Source organism: Scleropages formosus, chromosome 6, assembly GCF_900964775.1.
Source record: "Scleropages formosus chromosome 6, fSclFor1.1, whole genome shotgun sequence".
In the NCBI taxonomy this organism is placed as follows: domain Eukaryota; kingdom Metazoa; phylum Chordata; class Actinopteri; order Osteoglossiformes; family Osteoglossidae; genus Scleropages; species Scleropages formosus.
Window position 1 is genome coordinate 18,855,573 of NC_041811.1, and position 23,601 is coordinate 18,879,173.

At 38.1% G+C, this 23,601-nt stretch overlaps 1 protein-coding gene across 1 annotated transcript in view; it reads left to right on the plus strand.

The window, feature by feature from the left end:
- The window catches only part of LOC108925105 (SET-binding protein-like), a 36,011-nt gene extending 14,356 nt beyond the window's left edge, over positions 1–21,655 (plus strand). Inside the window, exons 3-4 of the mRNA XM_018736860.2 lie at positions 12,081–15,285; positions 20,263–21,655. Coding sequence (XP_018592376.1) covers positions 12,081–15,285; positions 20,263–20,804 — 3,747 coding nt within the window. The 3' untranslated portion in view covers positions 20,805–21,655. The remainder of the gene's footprint in view (positions 1–12,080; positions 15,286–20,262) is intronic.
- Positions 21,656–23,601: the final 1,946 nt, after the last annotated feature.

The following is a 23,601-nucleotide window of genomic DNA, read 5'->3' on the forward strand; positions in this document are numbered from 1 at the left end:
TTTCTAATCACAGATGTAGACATCAAATTTTGAAATTTCAATATATGTCCATATACAGTATGTGTGTAAATAAAACATTACATGAAGATTTTCTTTCTGAAATTGTTCAAAGCAGTGTTCCTGTGTATCAGAAATAATCTCCCTAGAAGTGAAAAACAACTTCATTGGGATGGAATTGCTTTCAACAGTATCTGTTTATTGTGCAGAAATGATGGCTTGTGGCAATTGGATTTTCTGTCTTTTCCTTTTTTTTCTTTATGCCCAAAATTACTTTGCTCTGAGCATTTATAGAACTAAGAGTAGGCCATCACATTTAAAATTTGGCGTAATGTCTTATCTAACAAATATCTCAATCCAACATTGTGTTCAACTTCCCGTTAAATTCTGAATGTCTTGCTACAAAAATACTGTGTTAGAACAGTCTGTTTTACGTTTGGATATGGCAACGAAGGACGGGCAGACAGTGTTCATTATGAATGTTTATTGGAACAGCAGCACAAAGCAAGAAGTCTCAGCACGCACCAGTGGAAATGATGCTCATTCCGAGGACCCCTTTTCCTCAAGGACCTGAACCTCAAGCCAACCTTCCAGCCTTTTTAGCCTTTTTCAAGCTTTTATTAACCTTCTCATACTGCCCGACAGATACTCACTTCCTTAATATCCCTTTCCGGCCCCACAGTGGTCGAACAGCTATTTTACATCTTTCCCACAATTCCCAGCTATTTACAATAAACGGCTTTTCCCACTCAAACATGACTCTCCTTAGTAACGCGGGTCATTACAGTCTTTATGCATCGTGCTTCTGGGTATTTTGATAAGAATTTCAATATTTTAAAAAGCATAATTTAATATTTTCAAAAACCAGGAGATGTCTGTCATTTTTGCTCTGTTGTATTTGAAAGTAACAAACATGGTTTTCTTGTTAACTTTAACATGGCATGTAGCTGCCTTCAATTTGAGCATGTCAATATGCTACTTCTGTTCCGGTATTTCTCATAATGCATTCTGCATCTTATTCTTCCACTGTTGTGTGGCATATACTGTGGCCTAGCCATGATTTAAATTGAGTCAGGTATCAAGGTTTTCTTTTATAGGATGTCCAACTTTCCATAGATTACCTTAGGCTAATGAAAAGCTTTATTTTATTTTATTTATTAATTTCTGCTGGAAATGAATAATTTCTGTTTTAAAATATTTGTTTTAGAATCTTTGATGTCATAGTCTTTGTTTACATATTGTTAGTGACTCACCTATTAGTGGTTTCCCCTAAGGATTAAATTAATTTATTTTTAAAATGAATTCTTTCTTTGTTTATAGAAAGAAATGTGTATTTTGTCTCTAAGCTGATTGCCAGTCTTCCAGTCTACAAACTATCTATTAGACCGATTTAAGACCATGCTATGCATGCTTTACACCCAAAACATCCAAGCTATCTATTATCTTGTACTGTCCAACTTAGGCATAGTTGTGGATAAAAAAAACTAGACATTTTCTATTTTGTATTGTGCTGTTAAACGCTTTACATATTTTGTTTAAAAACTATTTAATCTTCTAGAAATCTATGTAATGTGAGACATTTTGAACTGAAAATCACAGTTGTTTTACAATATCTCCTAATCTGTTTGCTCAGGCTGACAGTTCAGGTGCTGGTAGGAAGTGGAAGTATTTCTGATACTTCAATAGTAGGTTCTTCGCCACAAATGGAGGACCAAATTTTTGCTCTCCTGTTGTTCTGTTATGTTAGATGCATGTGAATCATCCAATGCTTTAAAATCTTTTCATGTGCACATGTACATGGCCACTAAAGTCTATATGTACTATGTGTTAATGATCTTTGCTTACTTTTGAGGTCTTTGCCAGAGATATTTCAAAGTTGTCTCCACTGAAAATCATGAGGGGGCTCTCTATTCAACAGGAATCTCCTGAGAGGTGTTCTCACACTTCTTACATATAACTCTGTGTGACTTACATTTGTAGTTTATCTGACCATACCAGCTAAGCATAACGAGAATTCTACCCCTTTCATCATCCAATCTCTTTGCCTTCTGGTAGCAGTTGTACAGGAGAGGACACATATTGTTTTGTCCTTGTTTGTTTATGCTGGTGCTGACAGCCAGTCACACAAAAGCAGAGGAGATCAGAGAGGAGACCGTTGGCACCACTGTATGATTCCATGGGTTTGGTCTTCCAGAGTGTGTTTCCCACAGGGAAGGGGGTGTACTCAGAGGGAATGTTACAGTAAATAGGGTTGTGGGACTGCATGGGGTGCATTTTAGTTTTTTTTGGGGGGGTGCAAATGGAGCCTACAAAATGAGCCAACAAAACTGTAAGGGTCACATTACTTACTTTGGTGGTGGGGGTTGTCACTGGCTTGTCCGGGGGTTCCCTTTGTGTTGAAGTGCTTCTGGACTTCTGCCCAGATCTACAAACAGGGACCAAAGAAATAGGACTACATCATGAGGTAGTTTATTAAAATCCATTACAAAAAACAACAGAAAAGCATTGTTTGTTTTTTGTCTGTGTGATGGAAGTGGAACTCGAGTTGTCTTGAAAGGTTTTCATCAGAAATGCAATGAATGTCATGATTTTATGAAAAGCTTTCTTTTTGTGTTGTTTAGTAGATGACAACTTGTATTTGTTTCTTAAATGCTCATAAATTCTAAATATACACCTTAAAGTAACCTTTGCAATAAAACATAAGTAAAAATGTTTTCCACTAGAATAAATATCATTTGTATCATTAATTTAGGTGAATATATTTTATGCCCACAAAGCCTGCTCAAGAATCAGTCATTCCTATTATTTTTTCCATTTACTCTTTTCTCCAAAGTGACTTGGTCCATTAGGTTTAAACACTTACAGTAATACCTAGTTATTTACCTACTAACACTGCTGGGTAATTTTTACTCTATCAAGCCAAGTACCTCACTGAGGGGTACTGCATTGGCAGCTGGGATTTGAACCTGTGTTTTTAGAGTGCAAGGCAGCAGCACTAAGTACTACACTCCCTGCCCCATAGAAAACAGACCCCTTCAGCTAAGTTGGCTTGCCTTTCACAATGACCTAATGTAGCTGTCTTCCATATGTGGATTTCAAAGATGATCCTTCATTAATGGCCAGTATTTTTAAGTGAAAATCTGACACGGCTGAATAGTAAATAGTAATGCACAATTAGTCAAAGACTGAATGCAATGATGCCAAAATAGTGACCTTGCTGATGCGCTTCTCTGTGTGGGAAAGACTTCCAGAGTGACCAGGATGCTCTGTGCTTTCTGTGGTCTTTGTGCGTGGATCTACTGCATATTCTCTGACTTGCCTGGTTCTCGACAGTTGGTTGTCTGCCTTGGCCCCCAGTACACCTCTGCCTGGGCTCTCCCTGCCACTGACTGGGCCAAGACCCAGACACAGACTGATGGTCACAATATGTACCATGTGCATCTCTTCATTGTCTCCATCTGTGCAGGAATGGGCAGGGTTTTAAGTGGATTTTCATAAACATACAGTTTAAATGTAGTTTTGCATCTTGCATTTTTTTTTTTTTCTTTCTAAGATCATCTGTATCATGTCAGAGTAGAGTAAAATTCTTTTTGGTATCATTAATTTCCTGTATGTATTTAAATAGTTCTGTGAAGAATTTCTTAATGTGAAATTATATAGAATTTTTATGTGAAGCAGAGTTACATAGCAACTTCCATGATCGTGGCCTTGTTGACCTTGCTAGTGTAATAGCAAAATACACAAAGTTACAGAGGCAATAGGACTAGTATATCACGTTAACCTATATAGCTCTGTAACTCATGGTCCTATGTATTCTCGCCTGGTGCTCTTAAGTGTGAGAGTATATGACACCTGTATTATTAGGTTGTTTTCAGAAGACTTGGTTATAAGAAATGCATCTAAGTTACTTTGTTTTTCAACTGATTTTCTTTTTTTAAATTTCAGTCATTATTTTTTCCTGATGTGTTGGTTGATGGAAATGTCTAACAATGCATATCCTTTGGATTTAATCACGTCACAATCTGAAGCTGTTACACAGCCTTTTTCTTTCTCAGGCAGATGGCTGAAAGTAGCATAAGTGCTGATGTTTGTGCTTGAGTGACACCTGACCTTTTGGCCCTCTGGGCAAAACCACATTGAGTCAACAGTTTGTTCAGCTTCATTTAAAGTCACAAGAATTACCATAATTGGATTACAGTGCTGGAATCCTTGTGCTTGTAGATGTTAAGCTTCTTGGATTTGATTGAGGATCTATTTGGACTGATGTAAATTTAATTGAATTGTGAGTTTTATTTAACCTTTCCCTTAATCTAAATTCTCATTTATGTAATTGCAGTTTTCTAGCAATGTGTTGCTACCCTGTGATGGTGTGGTGTCCTGTTCAGGGTGTACTGATTGTAGCATAGTGCCGCGTGATTCCGGGATAGGCTCCAACACAACTCTGACAAGGACAAGTTGTGAATGAAGGTAAGAGTGCACTGTGAATTTGGCAATATAGAATAAAAATAAATAAACTTAGAAAAAACATGGGTTCTTAAATAAGGGGAGTGCAGCTGTTGTGGTGGGTGTGATGCAGTTTTTTTTTTTATTTCTTTTTCCAAAAAGCAGTTGACTCTGAAGTCTGCATTCTAGTAACATTTTCACTTCATAGCTGCAGGACTTCAGGATCAGATCTGGACCCATATTTAATTTGTGTCAATTCTGCATGTTTCTGGTGGGTTCAGTATGTTTCCTTCGTGCAATTCGATTTTGGAAATTGAGGCTTGCCCTTTGCGTGTTGCTCCCTTTATCTGTCTGTCTTACAACAAACTGGACTGACAAGAAAATTATTGATGTTGTTGAATTAGAGAAAATGCACAGGTTGTCACAGCGGGTAAGGCAAAAGGTACCAAAAGGAGAGGTTACATGCTCAAGAAACACAGCTTGCTGAGGACATTTCTTAAACCAGCTTTGCCAGGAGCTCCACAGTTGGAAGCTTTTCGTTACGGAGCATTGGTTTTAATTCCGCTGCAGTGTGAATCTTTGTTCTGTATGTCTTTCATGAGCGATGTGTTTTTAATTACTTGGTTATTTCTCCAAATTAAATTGTTTATGGTTCAGTTGAATGGCTCCATTGTTTCACAACAGCTGCATTGTACAGCCACAATATGCATCTCAACAGTAAGCTGACAGTTTACAAAGTAAATCATTCTTTTTCCTCCCGTTTGATGGCTGAGGTTTAAATGATTTATGCCCTTTAGTTGTGAGATACTGTGGCAACAGCAGGATTGTTGATAGGAATGAGAGTAGCATCCTCCATGAGGCCCAATGCTGCCAGCATTTATAAACCTTTTTCCGTGATATTTATATATAAGGGAAGTGGCAAGTTGTTCCTACAGCATTTCTGCTTAACTGCCCACAAACAAGAACTAATTACAATTTCAGTTTTTAATGGGAGTAGAGTATATATTTGGCCCACTTTTTACAATGCATTTATCCTCAAGGATGTCAAAAGTTTTCTTGGTGAAACTGCTTCTGCTGCAGCCTTGTACCCAGTGATTCTGGGATAGGCTGCAGACCACCTTGACTCTGACCAGGATAAGCGGTTATTGAAAATGGATGGATGGATGATGGCAAGGTTAGAAATCGGCCAAGAATTAATCCATAGACCATTCTGTCTGATGCAAGTTGTACAAAGGTGGAGGTAGTGTAATGGTATATGGAACAATTTTTTGACGTACATTAGTTTCCTTTTAAGTACCTGAACATTGTTTAAATACCACAAAGTGCCAAAACGTTGTTGAGCAGGTTCATCCCTGCATGGCCACACTAGTCTCTCAAACTGATTCTTCCAGCAGAGTACCGTGCCATGTCCCAGATCAGCTCAGGATGGTTCCACAAATTAAATATGTCTGTGTCTTTATTCCAAAAGCCTGCGCAGTCCCACCTCTTAAGCTAATAGAATACCTTCAGAATGAGGTGGATGCAATGTTAAAAGAATGAATATACAGTAAATCCTCAATTTAACAGAACTGCATTTGACAGATTTTGGACTTAGTGGACAAAATTCATGTCAGTCCTTTCTGGTTAGTTTCTGGTTGATATGTTTGTTCCTTGGTGCTTTGTTATAATGATCTTGTTGATATGTCAGTATGTTTGTACTGTGCTTTGTTAGTTGTGCTGCAGAAGTAACATATCTAGCATACAGATTGTTCTATTGGAAATTTGATGCACTATGTTACAAAATTTTATGTATACCATATACAGGTATCCCTCAATTTAGAACACTAATCAATTTTAGAAAATGCTGAATATGTGGAATTTTTGATGCCGAGAGCCTATTTTTCATTATTTTAAATGGGAAATTGAATAATGTGTTCCCAGCCCATCCAAAACCCCAAATGTGGGTTCCCAAATATCACTGAAATATTGCAAAACATCTATATGATAGAACATTCAGTGTTCACTGTGCTGTTGGTGGGCTTGAGACTAAGAAAAGTAAGAAAACAAGCTTTATCTTGTTGCAGCAGGGTTAAACTGCAGTACTGAGTGAGCACAAAATCTAAGACTAAGCTCTGACACACCAGGGCCAGTAATTCTTCCAAAACTCCGCACATGTGGGGCACCTTATAGTGTAGTGGTTAGAACTGCTGCCTTTGGACCCAAAGGTTGCAGGTTTGAATTTTACCTCCGGATGTAGTACACTTGAGCAAGGTACTTGCCCTGAATTGCTTTGGTAAAAATTGCCCAGCTGTATAAATGGGTTAACAACTATAAGCAGCTTAATGTTGTAAGTTGCTTTTAAGAAAAGCGTCAGCTAAATAAATAAATGTAATGTAAATACAAAACCATTGCCTATTCAACAATGTACACACAGCCAGAACACTGCACTGTGGGAGAGCTACAACTCCCCTGATGCCATTACAGTAATTATCAACCCATCATAGTTTGGCTTGATATAAAACTATAAAGCTTGTCCTGCTAATGGCTCTCCTGTCTGCCCAAGCATTTCATGTAAGGGCAGCTGATGCTATTTTTTTGTCCAACTCACAGAAACTTTCAGCAACTGCGGACATTAGTTCCACAGTTAGAGTGCTATCGTAGTGGTTAGAGCTGCTGCTTTTGGACCGGAAGGTAAGGTTTGAATCTTCTTAACTGTTGTAGTACCGTTGAGCAAGGTACTTGCCCTGAAATATTCCTGTAAAGTTATCTAGGTACATAAATGGGTAAATAGTTGTAGGTAAATTAACACTGTAAGTTACTTTGGATGGAAGCGTTCTTTAAATTAATAAATGTAAATAACACACTGAATATGGCTGACGCACACTTCTGTGCAATTTCCTGTACTTCCTAAAATTCAACGCTCTCACATTCCTAACACACCAACAGATGGAGAGATCTGGATGCAGACATGTGAATCACTTCATGATTATCAAAAAGTTAATGAGGCAACGAATAGATATGTTTCTAGGCAGTGCATTTTGGAAACTAATTGTGTTTTTCTTATACAGTAGACTGCAATGAACATAGTACTAATGCCAGTATATTAATGCATTTCTCCTTTGGATAAACTTTGTTATACTACTTTTTCATTCTGTTAATCAAAAATTGGGTATTAAAAGCCAGGAGGCGTTGTACCGACATTTTGGATAGCAAGGGTTCGTAAAATAAGGGATCCCTGTATAGTTTTTGTATTAATACACAATGGTCAAAAAGAATTGAAGATGTAGCACCTCCTCAGCAAATGATTTCAGTCTCTTCCCGGAAATAAGAGGAACAAAGTGATTCCTCTTCTGAAACTACATAATGTTCAATTCAGAGGATGTGTAATTTATTAGTGTTTTTTAATACTTGATAATATATAGCAAATTTTGGATATTGCTGTATATTTTGCTATTGCTGTTTGATATTTATGAGGTTTAGTGTTCTATCATTTTCCAGAACAATTAGTTTCCCTGAAAAATATTACATAAATGATCTAGAATCACCTTTAACTTTCTTAATGGACACTTTATGAATGACTCCATCTCCATCAGACAGAAAATACAAATGAGCATTTGACTCTTTACAAGTAATTCCATTTCCTACTGGAAAAATAAGCACAGCCGATGTTTTCGTTGAAAAATGCTTGAGAAAGGATTGACAAAGATAAAATGTGACCTTCATCAACTGGCTTTATTCCCATTATTAAGCTGTCATCTCTACTTTGCCCTGGGTACACTCTGAGTGCTCCGGTTGAGGGTACTTTATGCACCGCGCACATTGTGATTTACACCGCATGAGCTCGTTTCTGATAAATTTGCTGTCTAATGCATCCAAAAGATTGGGCACATGTGGGATACTCTGGGGAACATTTGACCTTAAAGAAAGACAAGCCTAGCTCTCTGTATTTGCATGCTAGTTAATTACAGGAGCAGCATAGCAGACCATTAGCTCCGGCATGGACGTAAAAACCTTGCCACCTACAGAAACAAGGAACCTTCATGACACCTCAGCTGAAGAACCCTTGTTGGCGGCCTGTGCCCCGGGAGAGGTGGAAGGCATAAGAAGAAGGCATAGCGCACCATTCTTGCTCTTAGGATGAGCGAGTCCAGATAGGAAATAATTCTTTGCTATGGATATTAAAATCTTTTCAGATGCAGGCAGAATAGGGAAAAGTTGGCTGAACATACCACTTGCTATTTGTAACCCTTGGTTACAGAACAAACACATTGAGTAAAGCAGCATGAAACAGGCAGACAGACTGTATTAGCAATAAACTGGATAAAAGGCAAAAGTAAACATAATTATAAATTGTATTTCCTTAGGAATCACAGGCAGGTTTTTTTCTCTACATTGGAAAAAACACCCCATTAGGGATCTTGTTAATAATTCCTGTTGTAATGCGATTGAACAAGCATTGTCAAAAAAAATTGGTTCCTAGAGGAAGAATGGGTCACCTATAGTTGTTTATGATATAAAGAAATAAAGTCAAAGTCAGCTTTATTGTCACTTACACAATATGTTTAGAACATACATTGGAGTGAAATAGCATTTCTCCTGGACCACGGTGTGACATAGAGGACAACATATATACTAATACTGCTGCAGTACAGTTTATAATAACTACTAAAGTAAAAACATTGTAATAAAGTGCAGTGGTGTGATTGGTACAATAAACAGAAATGTAAGTTCTGAAAACCACTGTATGTGACTCTGCAAAACACTGATGTTAAAGGTGCTGTGTGTAGTGTTACAAATATTTGACTTTAGATGGTTTCTATTTGAATGTGAGATTAAGGCTTTATTTACATTAAAGTAATGGTATTCATGTTATTAAACCTGTGTATTTGATTGTGGGATGTGTGACTATGTGCGCATGACCAAGGTAGCAAAAAAGGAGGAGGAACATCACTGCTTGTTTAAACCTTCCCTGAGCTGGGAAATTTCTACTGTATTAATTCAAGGTAGGTGCAGGAGGTGGGATTCAAACCCAGGCCTTTAAACCCATAACTATTAACTCAGTCACTTAAATCATTGTTTTTCTGAGAGTAAGACTGAGGAAGGAATCAAAGTGTAAGTGAAACTTGTGTTTTATTTGTATTATGTACAGAAATAGTGGCTGGTGACACGCTCTCCGGCCTCATTCCCGAGGTCACGCACCTTCCTATGTATAAATGGTTAAATAATTGTAAGTAGCTTAATACCGCGAGTCACTTTGGTGAAAAGCATCAGCTAAATGAATTTCTACTACTAGTAATAATAATAATAATTAATCTGGTGTTTCAGTTCTGTATATTAGATTAACATTAATCAATAGTTGTGATTGCCTGAGATTGTCAGTGTGATTGGATGTGATGTCTTACAATTAGCATAATTTGCACATAGTTTTTGTGTTATGCCATATTTTCTTTGTTGCAGGTGTTATGTTGAAAGTCTTTGCTAAACCAGTAACCTGGGATGGCAGTTGTCTTGTGCTCTCTAGAATCACCTGTATGGGGTTTAGTGCATAGTTGTGTGTTGGCACAGTTGTTTGCATCTTTTTCAAGTTCCCACAATACACATTTATAGTAGGATAATGGACACATATTGGGCAAAAATGCTCTTGTACTGAATTTGTTAAATTTTTGTGGGGTGGATGTATATATTTCCATATATACTAGTGCTGTATAGAATATTGCCTTTATAACTATTCTTCATTGTATGGGACTCCATTATATGAGGGATGAGTATATTGAATTTAAGAACTGGGACTCAATTCTTAGCCAAAATGAAAAGAGCAGGAATATGGTGGGGCAGTCTCTATTTAACGCATTTTTTAAGTGTCGTCTTAAAAGCCTTTTAGACTGAAGGTCACTGATTGCAACTTGTATAGAGAACTAGAAGGTAGATTCAGTGAGTGCAGACACACACACACCTTCCCTCCTGTGAGGTTCTACTAACCTGCCCTGATCTCTACACTGAGCTTGCTGGGATTTTTTTTTTTTTGTTTTGCTGCAGCATAGGGTGTTCTATCTACAGGCTTTGCACTGCAGATAGAATGCCCTGCCAGATGATTGCTTTGAGGGGGAGGTGTAATGAGTTGTTACACACAGTGAACGGGGGGAGAGAGATGGGGAAGAGAGGGAGCAGTGTGGAGACAGGCTGCTAATCCAGTAATTACTTTCAAGAGGATAGAGACGAGTGCTGCAAAAGCACAGAGGACTCGTTTGCTGTGATTTTACAAAAGTGGGTGGGTTAACGTACATGTGTGGTCTTATTTGAATATAGAGGATTGGTGATGGAACATGCATCAGGCCTGCTCTTGGGCAAATTAGAACTAGGTTTACAACAAAGAACTGCAGGAAATGTGTCTAGAAGGAATTAGGATTTTGTTGTGGCTGGTATAACCCAGTATTTCAGCTTGATATTTTTAATACCTCTAATTTTGAGTTCATGAACCTCAAAAAGGATTCTGTAGTAACATGTCACCTTGGCTGATTAAAAAAATATGCTGTACTTCCTATGCTTCTCTCGCCAGCATTTTTGTGTTTCTGTTTGAATAAAAAAAATCTTGTAAATCTGACAATTATGCTTGATTATTGTATTTGCCAACGGTATGTTGGATTTTTAATATGCTGCAGCAATCATTTTCTTGAACTATTAAGATTTTTGGATTTTATTTTGAACTGTGGGTCTGACTTTCATTTGTAATGTTTTTCAGATGTTGGATGTTTTATTTCTCACTGTTTTGAGAATGTACTTGATTTCATCGCCTTAAGTATTAGCATTTAGAAACCCAAAGACAGATATGCTATGTTCAGTGAATATATTGCCAGTGTTATACTTTCTAGTTTTTTAATTGCTGTTATATAAAAATGTTTTTATATAGGCTGTAAAAAGAGATGTTTCTGAGGACTTATCCAGTGACAGATGAATATGCTTATGTAATTCATTTTCTGAGGGATGTGGAATCACAGTAACCATAAAGGCTTTCAGAAGATACTGAAACTGTAACCAAGTAAAAACCATAAACTTGAGGAGTTCAAAGGGGTTTATCCGTTACAGTTAGCTATGAAGCTGTGAAATAAGGGATCCAACAAACAAAAACTGACTTCAGTCTGGTCTTTAACTGCTGGCTTGGAAAACAGGAATGCTCATCTTTTAACTTCTAATTAATACAATTTGTACTTCTTTGTCCAAACGTTGTCATTTCCCTAGCCTCTCCCTCCTAAAGATGTAGTTTGAGCTTCAACATTTTAACCTTAAAAAAACTGTGTATGTCTGATAGTTGTGTTAAGTATATAAGATAAGTGTAACTTCAAGGGCTTCCTTAGTCAGTCAAACCACTTCTAGTGTATGTACTGTAGGTAGATGTATCGTATTTTATATGACATCAAAATTATGTAATTTGGGTATGTTTTCATTTATCTGGTAAGTATTTGTCAACTTGCAGGACATCCTGCAAACTACTTTATCCATACTGATTATATTTATGAAATGAAAGTTTAGTTCATGCAGTGTTTTTAACTTTTTTCAATGAAAAGTTTACTTCAGTGTTAAACCCCATATAAAGCTGGATAGTCTTAATAGTATTGTATAACTGAATTTAAAAGTTTTATTTCCTTTTTTCTGTTTCTCTGTAGATGGATGGCAATCATTTAGACAAAAATGAGCACAGCTCTCAGGTTCATGGCACGAAAACCGTAGCAAAAATGGTTTCATCTTTAGAAAACAGACCTGGTTCTGAACTCATGACAAGGATCAGTGAAGCTGGAAACACTCTCCATGATCTGCCAAACCTCCCTACTAAATCACAGCAAAAGAAAGTCACTAGCATCCCACCTTCAGGTTCTAGTGTTTCTGGAATTTCTTGCCAGGTCACTGGGACTTCTGTTGCAAGCATGCCACGGGCAACTCATGCAGACAGCACTGCAGTGATGCTTTCTCCTATGAATAAAGACTTTAGGGGGGTTACTGAACAAGTGTTTGGAAACCTCAAGAGGAAATATGGGCGAAAAGACTCTACAAGAAATCTGCTAAACTGTAATTCTGATGTCCAGAAAGGAAAAATTGTGAAAAATGTCTCTGAAGGAGTCCCTTCTATTCAAGATAGTAAAGACAAAGGAGTCGGTGAGTCTGACAAAACCAAACTTCCTTCAGGGGAGACCAAGAGTGCTGTGAAAACCACAGAGAAAAAGATGGTTCAGTTAGCACATGCTCCTCTTCAGACAGAGGAGTCAAAAAGGCATTCTGGGAAAAAGCAACAACATCCAGTCTCTACAGAGGGTTCTGAAGTGACTGCAAAAACTAATAAAGAGTCGAACGCCCCAAAGAAATTTGAGCCAGGAACAGCACAGGTGGTAGACAATCGCAAACATGAACCAAAATCTGCTGTGAAAGTGGCTAATATGACAGACAGAGATGCAGACGGATTTAGAAAAACAAGTATGGGGAGTTTGAGAAGAATAACAGCTTCAGACAAGCAGACAGACGCAAAACCATGCAAACCAAAGGCTAAGGAACGGTGGGCGGCTTGGAAAATGAAAAACTCCAGCTACACGGATGTTCCAGAGCATCCCTCAGCTTATCCTATAACCCCTTCCAGCCCACTCTATACCAACACTGATAGTCTGACAGTCTTCACTCCAGTGAAAAAGAGACGTGGACGGCCAAAAAAGCAACCATTACTTACAGTAGAGACCATTCACGAGGGCACTTTAAACAGTCCCATAAGTCCTCCTGAATTACCATGCATGCTGAAGAAAAGAAGGAAAAAGCAGAGTTTGGCTAAATTAGTGAAGCTGGCTAATGCTAATATATCTGAGACTCAGCAGCTGAGTCAACTGAAGGTTGGTGAACTGAGCAGAAGTGCTTCAAACAAGACAAAAATTAAGATGAAACATGCCTTAAATGAAATTTTGTCATGTCGTAACAGCAATCTGTTTTTAAAGTCTATGGCTCCTATGTCAAATGCCATTTCCACAGTGGCTTCAACGATTGAGGCCCGTCTGGGTAAGCAAATCAATATAAGTAAGCGAGGTACTATTTATATTGGTAAAAAGAGAGGTAGAAAACCAAAACCTGAGATTCAGGTCCCTAAAGAGCAGGAAAAACCCAAGAAGAAGAAACCTATTGATTGTCAATTTGAAAACCCAGTAGTGCCTTCTAAAATGTGGTCCCACGTTCAACAATCTCCCAAAACTACCCAGTCACTTCCTGCCCAAGGTGTTGAAACTGGTGGATCAGGCCGTTCATCATTTCTTTTTGACACAGAGACCAACATTCAAGAGCTGAGGACAATGGTAAATTTTCAGTCAGCCAGTGGATTGCTCAGGAAAACCTCAAAGAGCAATAACTGGAAGCATTCTCTGCCTCAACTTCTGACCAACTCACCTGCTCATCTCTCTGAGGCAGTCTCTCTCAAAGAGATTACATTGTCTCCTGTCAGTGAGTCCCACAGTGAAGAGACAATCCCTAGCGACAGTGGAATTGGCACTGATAACAATAGCACATCAGACCAAGCTGAGAAAGGATCCATATCACGAAGGAGATATTCCTTTGATTTTTGCAGCCTTGAACCTTCTGAAGTTGTTGCACTAGAAGCCACCAGCAAAAACAGGAGAGGGCATTGGCAAAAGCATAGCACTGGAGTTACCGTAGAAACTGTCCTTGCTTCTGAGAATGTGAAAAAACAAAAGCACTGGCGCAAACGCAAGGGTCTCCATAGGTGTAGCGATTTCCAGTTTCAAGCTGATTTTGAGGAACTTCTTGGCAAGTTCCCGCTGTTACGCATTTCTCATCACAGCTTTAACTATTACCGTGAGAATTTATATCCTGGGGCTTTCAGAATCCAATATGACCACTACTACCCTGTGCCATATTTCCCTTACGATCCACTACATCATCTTCGTAGAAGTTTCGATGTAAAGTCTAAAAAGCGTTGTGGTAGGCCAGGCAAAAGCAAAGAGCCCATAACAAAAACTCCTTTGTTCCAAGGGTTTGGCTACCCTGTTCCCAGTGGCAATTTCTATGCACCTTATGCAATGCCTTATACCTCAATGCCTATTGCTACAGGTATGATGAACCTGGGCTATTATAGTCAATATCCCGCACCCTTATATATTTCTCATAACATTGGGGCAACAGCCTCCCCTTTTTCAAGGCCAAGCACTCCAGCGCCCCATTTCCATTCTGGAACTCATGTAAAAATGACCAGCACTGGCAAACACAAAAGCAGACTTGGATGCCATCAGCTGTCCTCTTCTAGAATGGAAAGTGTCCAGCAATTGTTAGTGGTTCCCAAAGGTGGCATTCGACTCCATAAACACAAACACAAACACAAGCACAAACATAACGAGGACCAGCTCTCGACTTCTCACAGGGAAGACTTGGATGGGCTCTTCAGAAGAGTGAAGAAACCTGCTTGTCTCAGCCTTATAAGTGAAACGCTTGGAATGTCAGAGAAAGAACATAAATTACCTAAACAAAAAGTAAACCACCAGAATTTGCAGGCCACTGACACTCTGTCAAAAAGTTCTAGAAACATCTTTGAAGCAAATACCCTTTCCACGTTGTCCATGTCTGACTCACACCGCTGGAGCTTCCTTCGAGAACCAGGGCAGTCAATGCATGATACATACCGGCACTCTGAGAGTTTGCAAGTCAGACAAAATTTATCCTCTGGTCTGTTTGAAAGACTGCAGCCTTCTCAGGATAGCCACTCACATGGAAACAATAGGAGGAAAAGGCTGGATGGCTTTGGGCTGTGCATGGAGGAAAACTTGCCATTCACGAGCAGCAAGAGGAGGATAGAGGAGACTTTCAATTACTCGCATCCTGTATTAGAAGGTAAGAATTTTTAAGATATGTACATAAGGTTAACTGGCAAAATAATCATCATGTCAGGTGAATCTTTCAGATGCTTAGATACTGCATGTTGACTGAAAGGAAGAATGAGCTGTGTTCTACTGATAGTTATTTGCCAGTATGTGTAGCACTTCCCAAAAGTTTTAGAACACATTTTTTTAATGTCAGAAGTTTGTTGACTCAACTTTTTTAAATTCCCTATTTACTCCTGAGTATCTCTGAAAACCTCCACTCAGGTCCTTTGGGAAAAACTCCATCTCTTGATGGTTTCCCTGTAGGATTCAATAAGATTTTCTGACCTGTGATATATCCTCTACTAATGCCACCATTTAAAAACACTGGGAAGAGGGTTATATTTTGGAATCTTGGAACATGGTCCCAGTATGTCTAATTTTAAAGAAAGAAATAACACTAACCCATTAGAATGTCTCCCCTTTTCACCTGTTGCTTTGCTTAACATGGATTTTAAAGCTGTAACCAGAACTGGGGCATAGGCTGGACACTATTCTCCAAAAATCATTAAACCTGGTCAGACTGGTTTTATTAAAACTAAGCTTGGTGCTGCTAAGATACACCCTAATATAAGTATTATAAACTATTGTGAAGCAGCAGCAGTCTGCCTTTGTAATTTCTGTTGATGCAGAAAAAGCAGGTAACACATTGGAATGAGGTTTCCTGTTTGCTCTTTTGGAAAAGTTTAAGATGACAAATAACTTTATTTGCCTAATAAAGCTTTTACACTCTTAGCCTTTGGCACAAGTTAATACAGATGACTTACTCTCAGCCATATTGCCAGTAGGAAGAGGATGCCAGCAAGGCTGTCCTCACTCTGTTGTTATTTACACTTGATGATGGCACTTCGTTTCAACTGGCAAACTCTGGTTTTAGGTATTTGGGCATTTTTGTCACCCCTAATATTAATGATTTGTTAAATGTCAACTGTTTACCACTAATTTGAAGATTCAAGAGAATCTGGCTGCATAGGCCTCTTTATTTCTTTAATTGATAGAGTTAATCTGGTTAGGATGAAGATTTTACCTCATTTGCTGTAGTTAAGGCAAATTTTTCTTTGTTTTCTGATTTCTGTAAAAAATGATATCACGTTGTCTAAATTAATTTGGGGTAATTTAAGACCCAGAATCAAGCTGTGCAACCTTTCCCAACCAGAAAAAATTGATGGGTTTTCTTTGCTGAATATGAGATTTTACTATTGGCCAGGGCAATGGTTAGTTGGTGCTAGGTTGGGCTGATTTCTTTTTTAATTGATGTGGAGTCTTTTTGATGCTACCAAAGACTATTAAAGTCTTTACCTTTTTTAATCATTTTCAATCTGGAATAGTGAGATATTAAGAAATATCTGGGGATTAATATTGGATTATCATTATGGTCTCTTATTGCTCTTAACTCAGATCTCCCCTCGACACTTTGACAAATTGTGCTACAAAGAATGGATATCAAAGAAATTGTGGATATATAATATTTTGTTGCAAATCAAAAGTTGGTCAGTTTTAACCATCTAAGAAATAACTTTGGCCAATGTAAAACTGATTTACATACAGTCGTACCCCTAAATACAGCTATTCAAGTTACAAGAATTCAGCTTTAAGAGCAGTTTTATTTGGCCACCTATTTCAACTTAAGATGCATTTCTTCATCTTTAACGAGGACAAAATTTGGATTTCACACACCTCCCAGTAGCTCAGTGGCACAAGATATAGTGTATACATTTGCATTTATGCATTTTGCTGATTATTTTCTCCAAAGTGATTTACAATATTATGCAACGTTTGGCAGACACCTTCATCCAAGGTGATTTACAATGCTAGATACACTGCACTAAACACCCTTCGATTAATGGTATCAAGTTTTGTACGTTCCTGAGCCCCAAAATTAAAATTTTGGGGCTCAGGAACACGCATATCTTGATACCATGAAAGAAAGCTATATACCCCTGATTTATGAAAATTAATTTTAAGAATGTTTTTTTCAGGAATGCATTACTTTTGTAATGTGGACAAAACTGTAGATACTTGATATTGCTGGGCTTGCACAGTTGTGCAACAGGTAGCACTGCTGCCTCATAGCACCTCGACAGTTCAGGCATGGGTTTGAATTCACCTCAGTTTGTGTAGAATTTGTAAGTTCTTCCTGTGTCTCCCTGAGTTTTCTTCAGGTGCTCTAGTTTCCTCCCACAGTCCAAGTTTTCCTTTTGATCAAAGTGTTACTTTGCCGTAAGGGGGTCGCGGTGGCGCAGTGGGTTGGACCGGGTCCTGCTCTCCAGTGGGTCTGGGGTTCGAGTCCCGCTTGGGGTGCCTTGCGATGGACTGGTGTCCCATCCTGGGTGTGTCCCCTCCCCCTCCAGCCTTACGCCCTGAGTTGCCGGGTTAGGCTCCGGTTCCCCGTGACCCCGTATGGGACAAGCGGTTCTGAAAATGTGTGTGTGTGTGTGTGTGTGTGTGTGTGTGTGTGTGTGTGTGTGTTACTTTGCCTGTAGTGTGTAACTGTGTAGCCACCCTGTGTTGGACTTGCTTCCCATGCTCTGGCCTATGGTTACTGGATATGAAGACTTTGTTAACAACAGTGAGTGATTTACAGTTGTGACGTTTTATCCTAGCCTCAGAAAAATAAATTATAGTCAGAGTTAGAAACGTGGAAAAATACCTAATTTCACCGAACAGTTCTATGAGGTATTTTCTAAGTTTTTCTATTGATACGTGCTTTGTTTTTATGATGCGTTGAGGGAGACATGGAAGCATGACCTTGACTTTTTTTCATTGACGATGAATGGTTTTCTATGTATATGTAGCTAAAGTCTTCCCTTTCTGCACCTCCCTCAGGATCTAGGAACAAAAGTACAACTTTGTTCACAGAATCTCGCTTACTTGAAGTCATTTACAGGGTATTTCCGGGGACGTCTCAACTGTGTTTTATGTTTAAGGCTGCTCCTGGCACTTTGATGCATTTAATCAGAGAATGTGATGGGGTGTCAGGTTATCGGAATGATATTAATTCAGCCATTCAAAGAATCTTCATCAAAATACAGTCTGACACGAGAAGCTCCATCTGTACATATGTGATTGACTGTAGTGTCTTAAATTTCTTTTTCTACAATAGTTAACATGATAATTCAAATTAATTCTGGAATGTCTACACACCCTTTTGGAACTACTTAGAGATAGTGCTTCATGACTATCCCGGTACATTTTGTAACCTTTAGTCCTTCTGTGATGGTATGTATTTGCATCATCTCTGTATGCTGTTTCTGTTATCCTATCACGGTTCTTTTCTGTTCTTTTGTTAATCAATAAAAAAGATTTTGAATTTTAGATTTAATTCTTTACTGTATTCTTCAGTATAGAAAAAATGGCTTGATAGACAAATGTCTGTATAATAAAATTCAATATGCAATGCATTACAGATATTTCTGCTGACCTTAGTCATGTATTATTGCTGTGTGTTATTTGCACTTCTGACATTTTCTTTTCAGTGATCTTTACAAAATTTGAGTAGCCTTCAAACTGTTACTGGCTACATCATCATCTGTGGTCAGTGAGCATCCTCAAGAATCATGGCATTGATATGTGCATAATTTAGACTGGTAAAGTGTAGCTGTTTTGACAGTTTTTCCCTTGCGATGTCCCGGAAAAATGTTCCACTCCTGGCTCTCTTGTTTTCAACAGCACATCAATGAAAGCACATGCATGAGGAGTTTAATCTCTAAAGGCAGGTTAAGGAAACATGTGAAGTGAAGTAATACATTTACCAGAACTTTTCCTTGGAAATCTACAGGCTGTATTAACTCATTCCACATGGGACTTGGAGGATTATAGCTTTCTTTTAAGGCTCAGGCCTTCTTCCTAGTTTCCAAAGCAGATAGGAGAGTAGTAAATTATTCATCTACACCTTCTAGAACCTGTTTTCATGGCCTGAATTTACAGGGAAATTCGGGACATGTATGAGAATCTGATGATATTCACGGGGGGTCCAGTAGTTTTGTCATTATGCATCTGGACCTTGTCTTTTTCCAGATGTTGCATGCAATTTTTTTTTTCTTGTTGCTGAGTGTCACTCAGCTTGCATAGGTCATCCTTGAAGAATGTGTTTATTTGGAAAGTGATTCTTGGACTTTTCTTACAAATACATAGCAGCATAAAATGAGTTGCCTGATAAAGACTGAACTCTCTTTTCAAATGGATTTAAATGAAAATTAAATCCAACTACGCATAAAAGCACAAAAAATATTTTTTCTTATTTTGTTCTTCAGAATGGAAACTTTGGGGATTCTTTTAGGATCAGTGTTTGTTAAATTTAATGATTACTGTGGAATATAAAAGTCTTTTACAGTTGTTGAACGACATCTGTCTTTGTTGCCCGGATATTGTGTCCAGTTCACACATATACATTTTCTTTTTGCTCATCCTTAAATCCTAGCACCCTGACATTTAAGACACTTGTAGGCCATTCCAGGTTGATGACCTCAGGGCAGTGAAAATTCACACTTTGTATCTTAAAAGGCAGATGGAGAACAGTATGGATCCAGTTGCATGCACAGCTGGTTAATCGTTCTAAACCATTCTACAAAATGCGACAGATCTTCCTGTAGACAGGGAAGACAGCTGCATTTATGCCAGCTGTTGGGGGGAAAGTTACTGAGACAACACATTTACCGGATTAAGGATCCATTTCAGTTGATTTGCATGTCCAGCCACTGCACAGTAGTTTTCTCGTAACACAAAAACAACTGTCTTAAATGAATTGCTGTGACATTTTCCTGACTTTCTCTTGTAACTTTTTGTGCTAATTTGACAAAATACATTGTTCTTGTTTGTAATTGGGTGTGTTGTTTTACTTTAATTATTCATAATAAAAAATTGCAATTAAATGTTGGTTTAGGTTAAGGGTTAACTATTATATGTGGTAGTCAGGAATCTTTAAAAATCTTAACTTTTCATTCTGTAGGACGCAGACCTCCTTTGAAGAAAAGATTTAAATGTGCAGAAGTCGAAGAGATTCATCATGAAGTGCAAAACGTTTGCCCTTTCTCCAAAATCCTTTCCACAAAGAAGAACATGGATCATGTCAACAAAATCCTGAAGGCCAAAAGGCTCCAAAGGCAGGCCAAGACAGGCAACAACATTGTCAAGAAGCGGCGAGGAAGGCCCAGGAAACAGTCATTGCCTACAGAAGAGGAACCACTGGCCCAGATGCCAGTACTGGAGAAGTGTGTGGACCTCCCAGAGAAGAAGAGTCCTGACAGTAGCCTCGGTCAGCCACTGGGGCTCCTCGGAGAGGACTCCATCCTGCATGCAGCCCGGCCAAAGGTCAAGCCACAGCTGGCTCAGACCGATTTGTGTTGGGCAGAAATCCGGGAGGAGGTTCAGACCAAGCGACAGCGGAGGTCTCTGGGAAGTAATGGGGAGATGACCGTAGGAAAGTGGAGGAAGCATGGCAGCTCGTGTCATCCACATGCCAGCAATCCCTCGGTGCACTTTGCACTGTGAAGTCTGCCTGCACTATAGCGTGTACTCTGTTTTTATCCATGTCATGTTTGTATGCGTCCTTAATAGGGTTCAGGAGAATTCAAACCACACATTTTCGGATAAACTCTGACAGAGGATACAGAACACTGTGCATTTATTGTGATTCTTACTTGTCAAATTAGAGTAAACAGTGTAGTATTATCACCATCATAGTATTCTTCATAACTGTGGATGTTTCACAGTAACCACATAGCTGTACATAGGCTGTTGTCCATATGGTTACAGAGTCCATTCATTACCGCTGCTTTTGAACAAAAACACATTTCAGTGACATACTGTACATTAATGCCAATAGCTCAGCTGTCCCTGCCACCATACATGAGTATTCTTGCACTTAACATGTGGTACTAGATGTTTGATGCTATGTCTTTCTCCACAAGAACAAAGTCTAGCTTTTGTGTTTACTATTAAAATCACTGTGTAGTATTCCACCTCGAGTCTCCACGGTCCTCTTTTGCTGTTCAGGTACCCTTTTTAGATCTGTCATGGGATTATGTTTAGTTACTTTTGCCCTAAATGTTTAATATTGCATTAAAGAACATATGACTAAAAGTAATTTTAAAATCCCTCTTCAGAAGACTCAAGGGGACTGGCCTCTATATCAGGCTTTTAAATAACTTCTGTAGATTTTTATATCTCTTTGCAGATGTTAGTGTGCCTTGTAGACACCCTGGTCCTTGATGGCCATAGACCAGCTCAGACTGAAGCCAGGCATACTGGTTTTATGTCTGTGTTATTTGCTAGTTATATGATTTATAAAATTGATAAATGGAATTTATTTTTTTTTTTTAGGTTACCCAGAGGTTATTTTTCCTGAGCCATTTTCTTAAGTTTTGTTTAATCTTTTTTAAGATCCAGATCTATTTCATTGCTTTCTTTTTTAATTTTTACCAGTTGCATGTCTATGTACTGACTTTACATGCTCAGAAGCACTATTTCTTGTTTTCCTTAATGATTTTATCTCTTCTTGCATAATTTATACTTTGGGATGGTGGAGTGAAATAGTTGTAGTACTGTTTCAGGCCAAGGCTGACATGTTAGGATTGGTGTTAATAGTTTAATGCAATGCAAGCAATTGGATCTTGATTTAGGGAGGTTTAAAATCATTATTCAGTCATTGAATCTTGTAGTATTTTCATTGTCTGGAGTGTCAGTTTTCATGTTCGGAGCCACCAGACATCGACCAAAAATGATATATTTGTTGTCAGATGTTTTGCAGGCATCATATTTTTGTATTTTTCATTCTCAGTATGTGAGGAAATATGCAGGTAGCAAAGCTGGATTTTAATGACCTCTGAGATATTAAATAGACATGAATTGTGCCAACAGGATATAGTTTGCTTGTGAATGAATGAAAGCATCTTTTTGTATTTGGTTTGAGAAGGTTCTATAAGAACATTTCAAGATAAAACAAACTAACAATAGCATCTATCTACTCAGTATCATTATGATTTACAGCTTCTAAAATGCTGAAAAATTTTACTATATGTGACAGCTGGTAAGAGTGACTACAAATTATAGCTTCTGAAGTGTACCTTCCGAAACCCGGCATGGGAAGTTACTCTTATGCACAACTTTTAATGTTATTTCTGAACTGTTCAGATTGGATCAGTTAATTTACATTTGTACATTTTACCTTTCAGATTCTCCACATCATCCCTTTAGTGCTTTGTCAATACTTTTCAAAATGAAGGTCACCATAAACTAACTGAATTGTGAATACCAGTTGTGTAGCAGACAATGGCAGGGCATAGTATGTGGGCCATATTCAGCCATATGTTATATAAAGCACACTAGATGTTTGTAGATGATTTTGTACATCAGGATCAATAATTTAAAAACATTTAGAATATGTACATATTTTTCAATGTTCATAGTGACATAATCATAGGTCATTCAAATTTAAAATGACTTAATTTTATAATTAGTAATAAAAACTAATAATCAGGATGTCAATCAGAACTGATACAATCAGAATATTATTTGTAGTATAAACATATTTTTAAGTTACATAAGAGCAATAAGCAACTTTTTCTTGTTTAAGAGCACTATCCACCAGTCTACTTTTCCCTGCTCAACAGAAGTCATGTTTTTTACTCAGATTTGTTCCCAAGCAACTTTGTTAGATACTTTGTGACCTTACAGCTCTTGGAGTCCTTTTTAGTTCCAGGGAAGAAGGAACTGAGATTAATAAGGGCAGCATTCTGTTTAGCAATGTGTCAAGGATAGTAGAAGCAGCAATGACAAAATTAAGAACTTCTTTTGACAAAATGTCATTTAAATTGTTCTAATATGAGCATCCAGTCCAATATATAGCAGTTTGAGATTGTAAATAAACACAGAGGTATCAGAAAGGTATTCATTCAGAGCTGAAATAAGACATATCAGTAAAACATCAGAGATCACGTTAAAATAGCCGTAATTTACACTTGTTACTCTCCTTACCTATCACAGTGGGACAGTGGGCCATGGTTTTCACTTCACTTTTGGGTCACACTGCTGCTGTTAAAGTTCTGCAGGAAGGAAATATGGAAAGTAACAATTAATTGACATTGTGTTGCTGGAAACCCAGTCAATGTGTATGGCTCTCAGCTCTCCATTAAGAAAATTTGTCTAAGTTGTCATCCAGCCACAGTCATTAATGTGCCTTATGTGTATTTTGAGCTTCATGATGTGTCTACTCATAATATTAATGGAAAAGCAAGCTGCCTTGTGATGATTTTATCATTTAGCCTGAACAATGTAATATGTGTGTTTT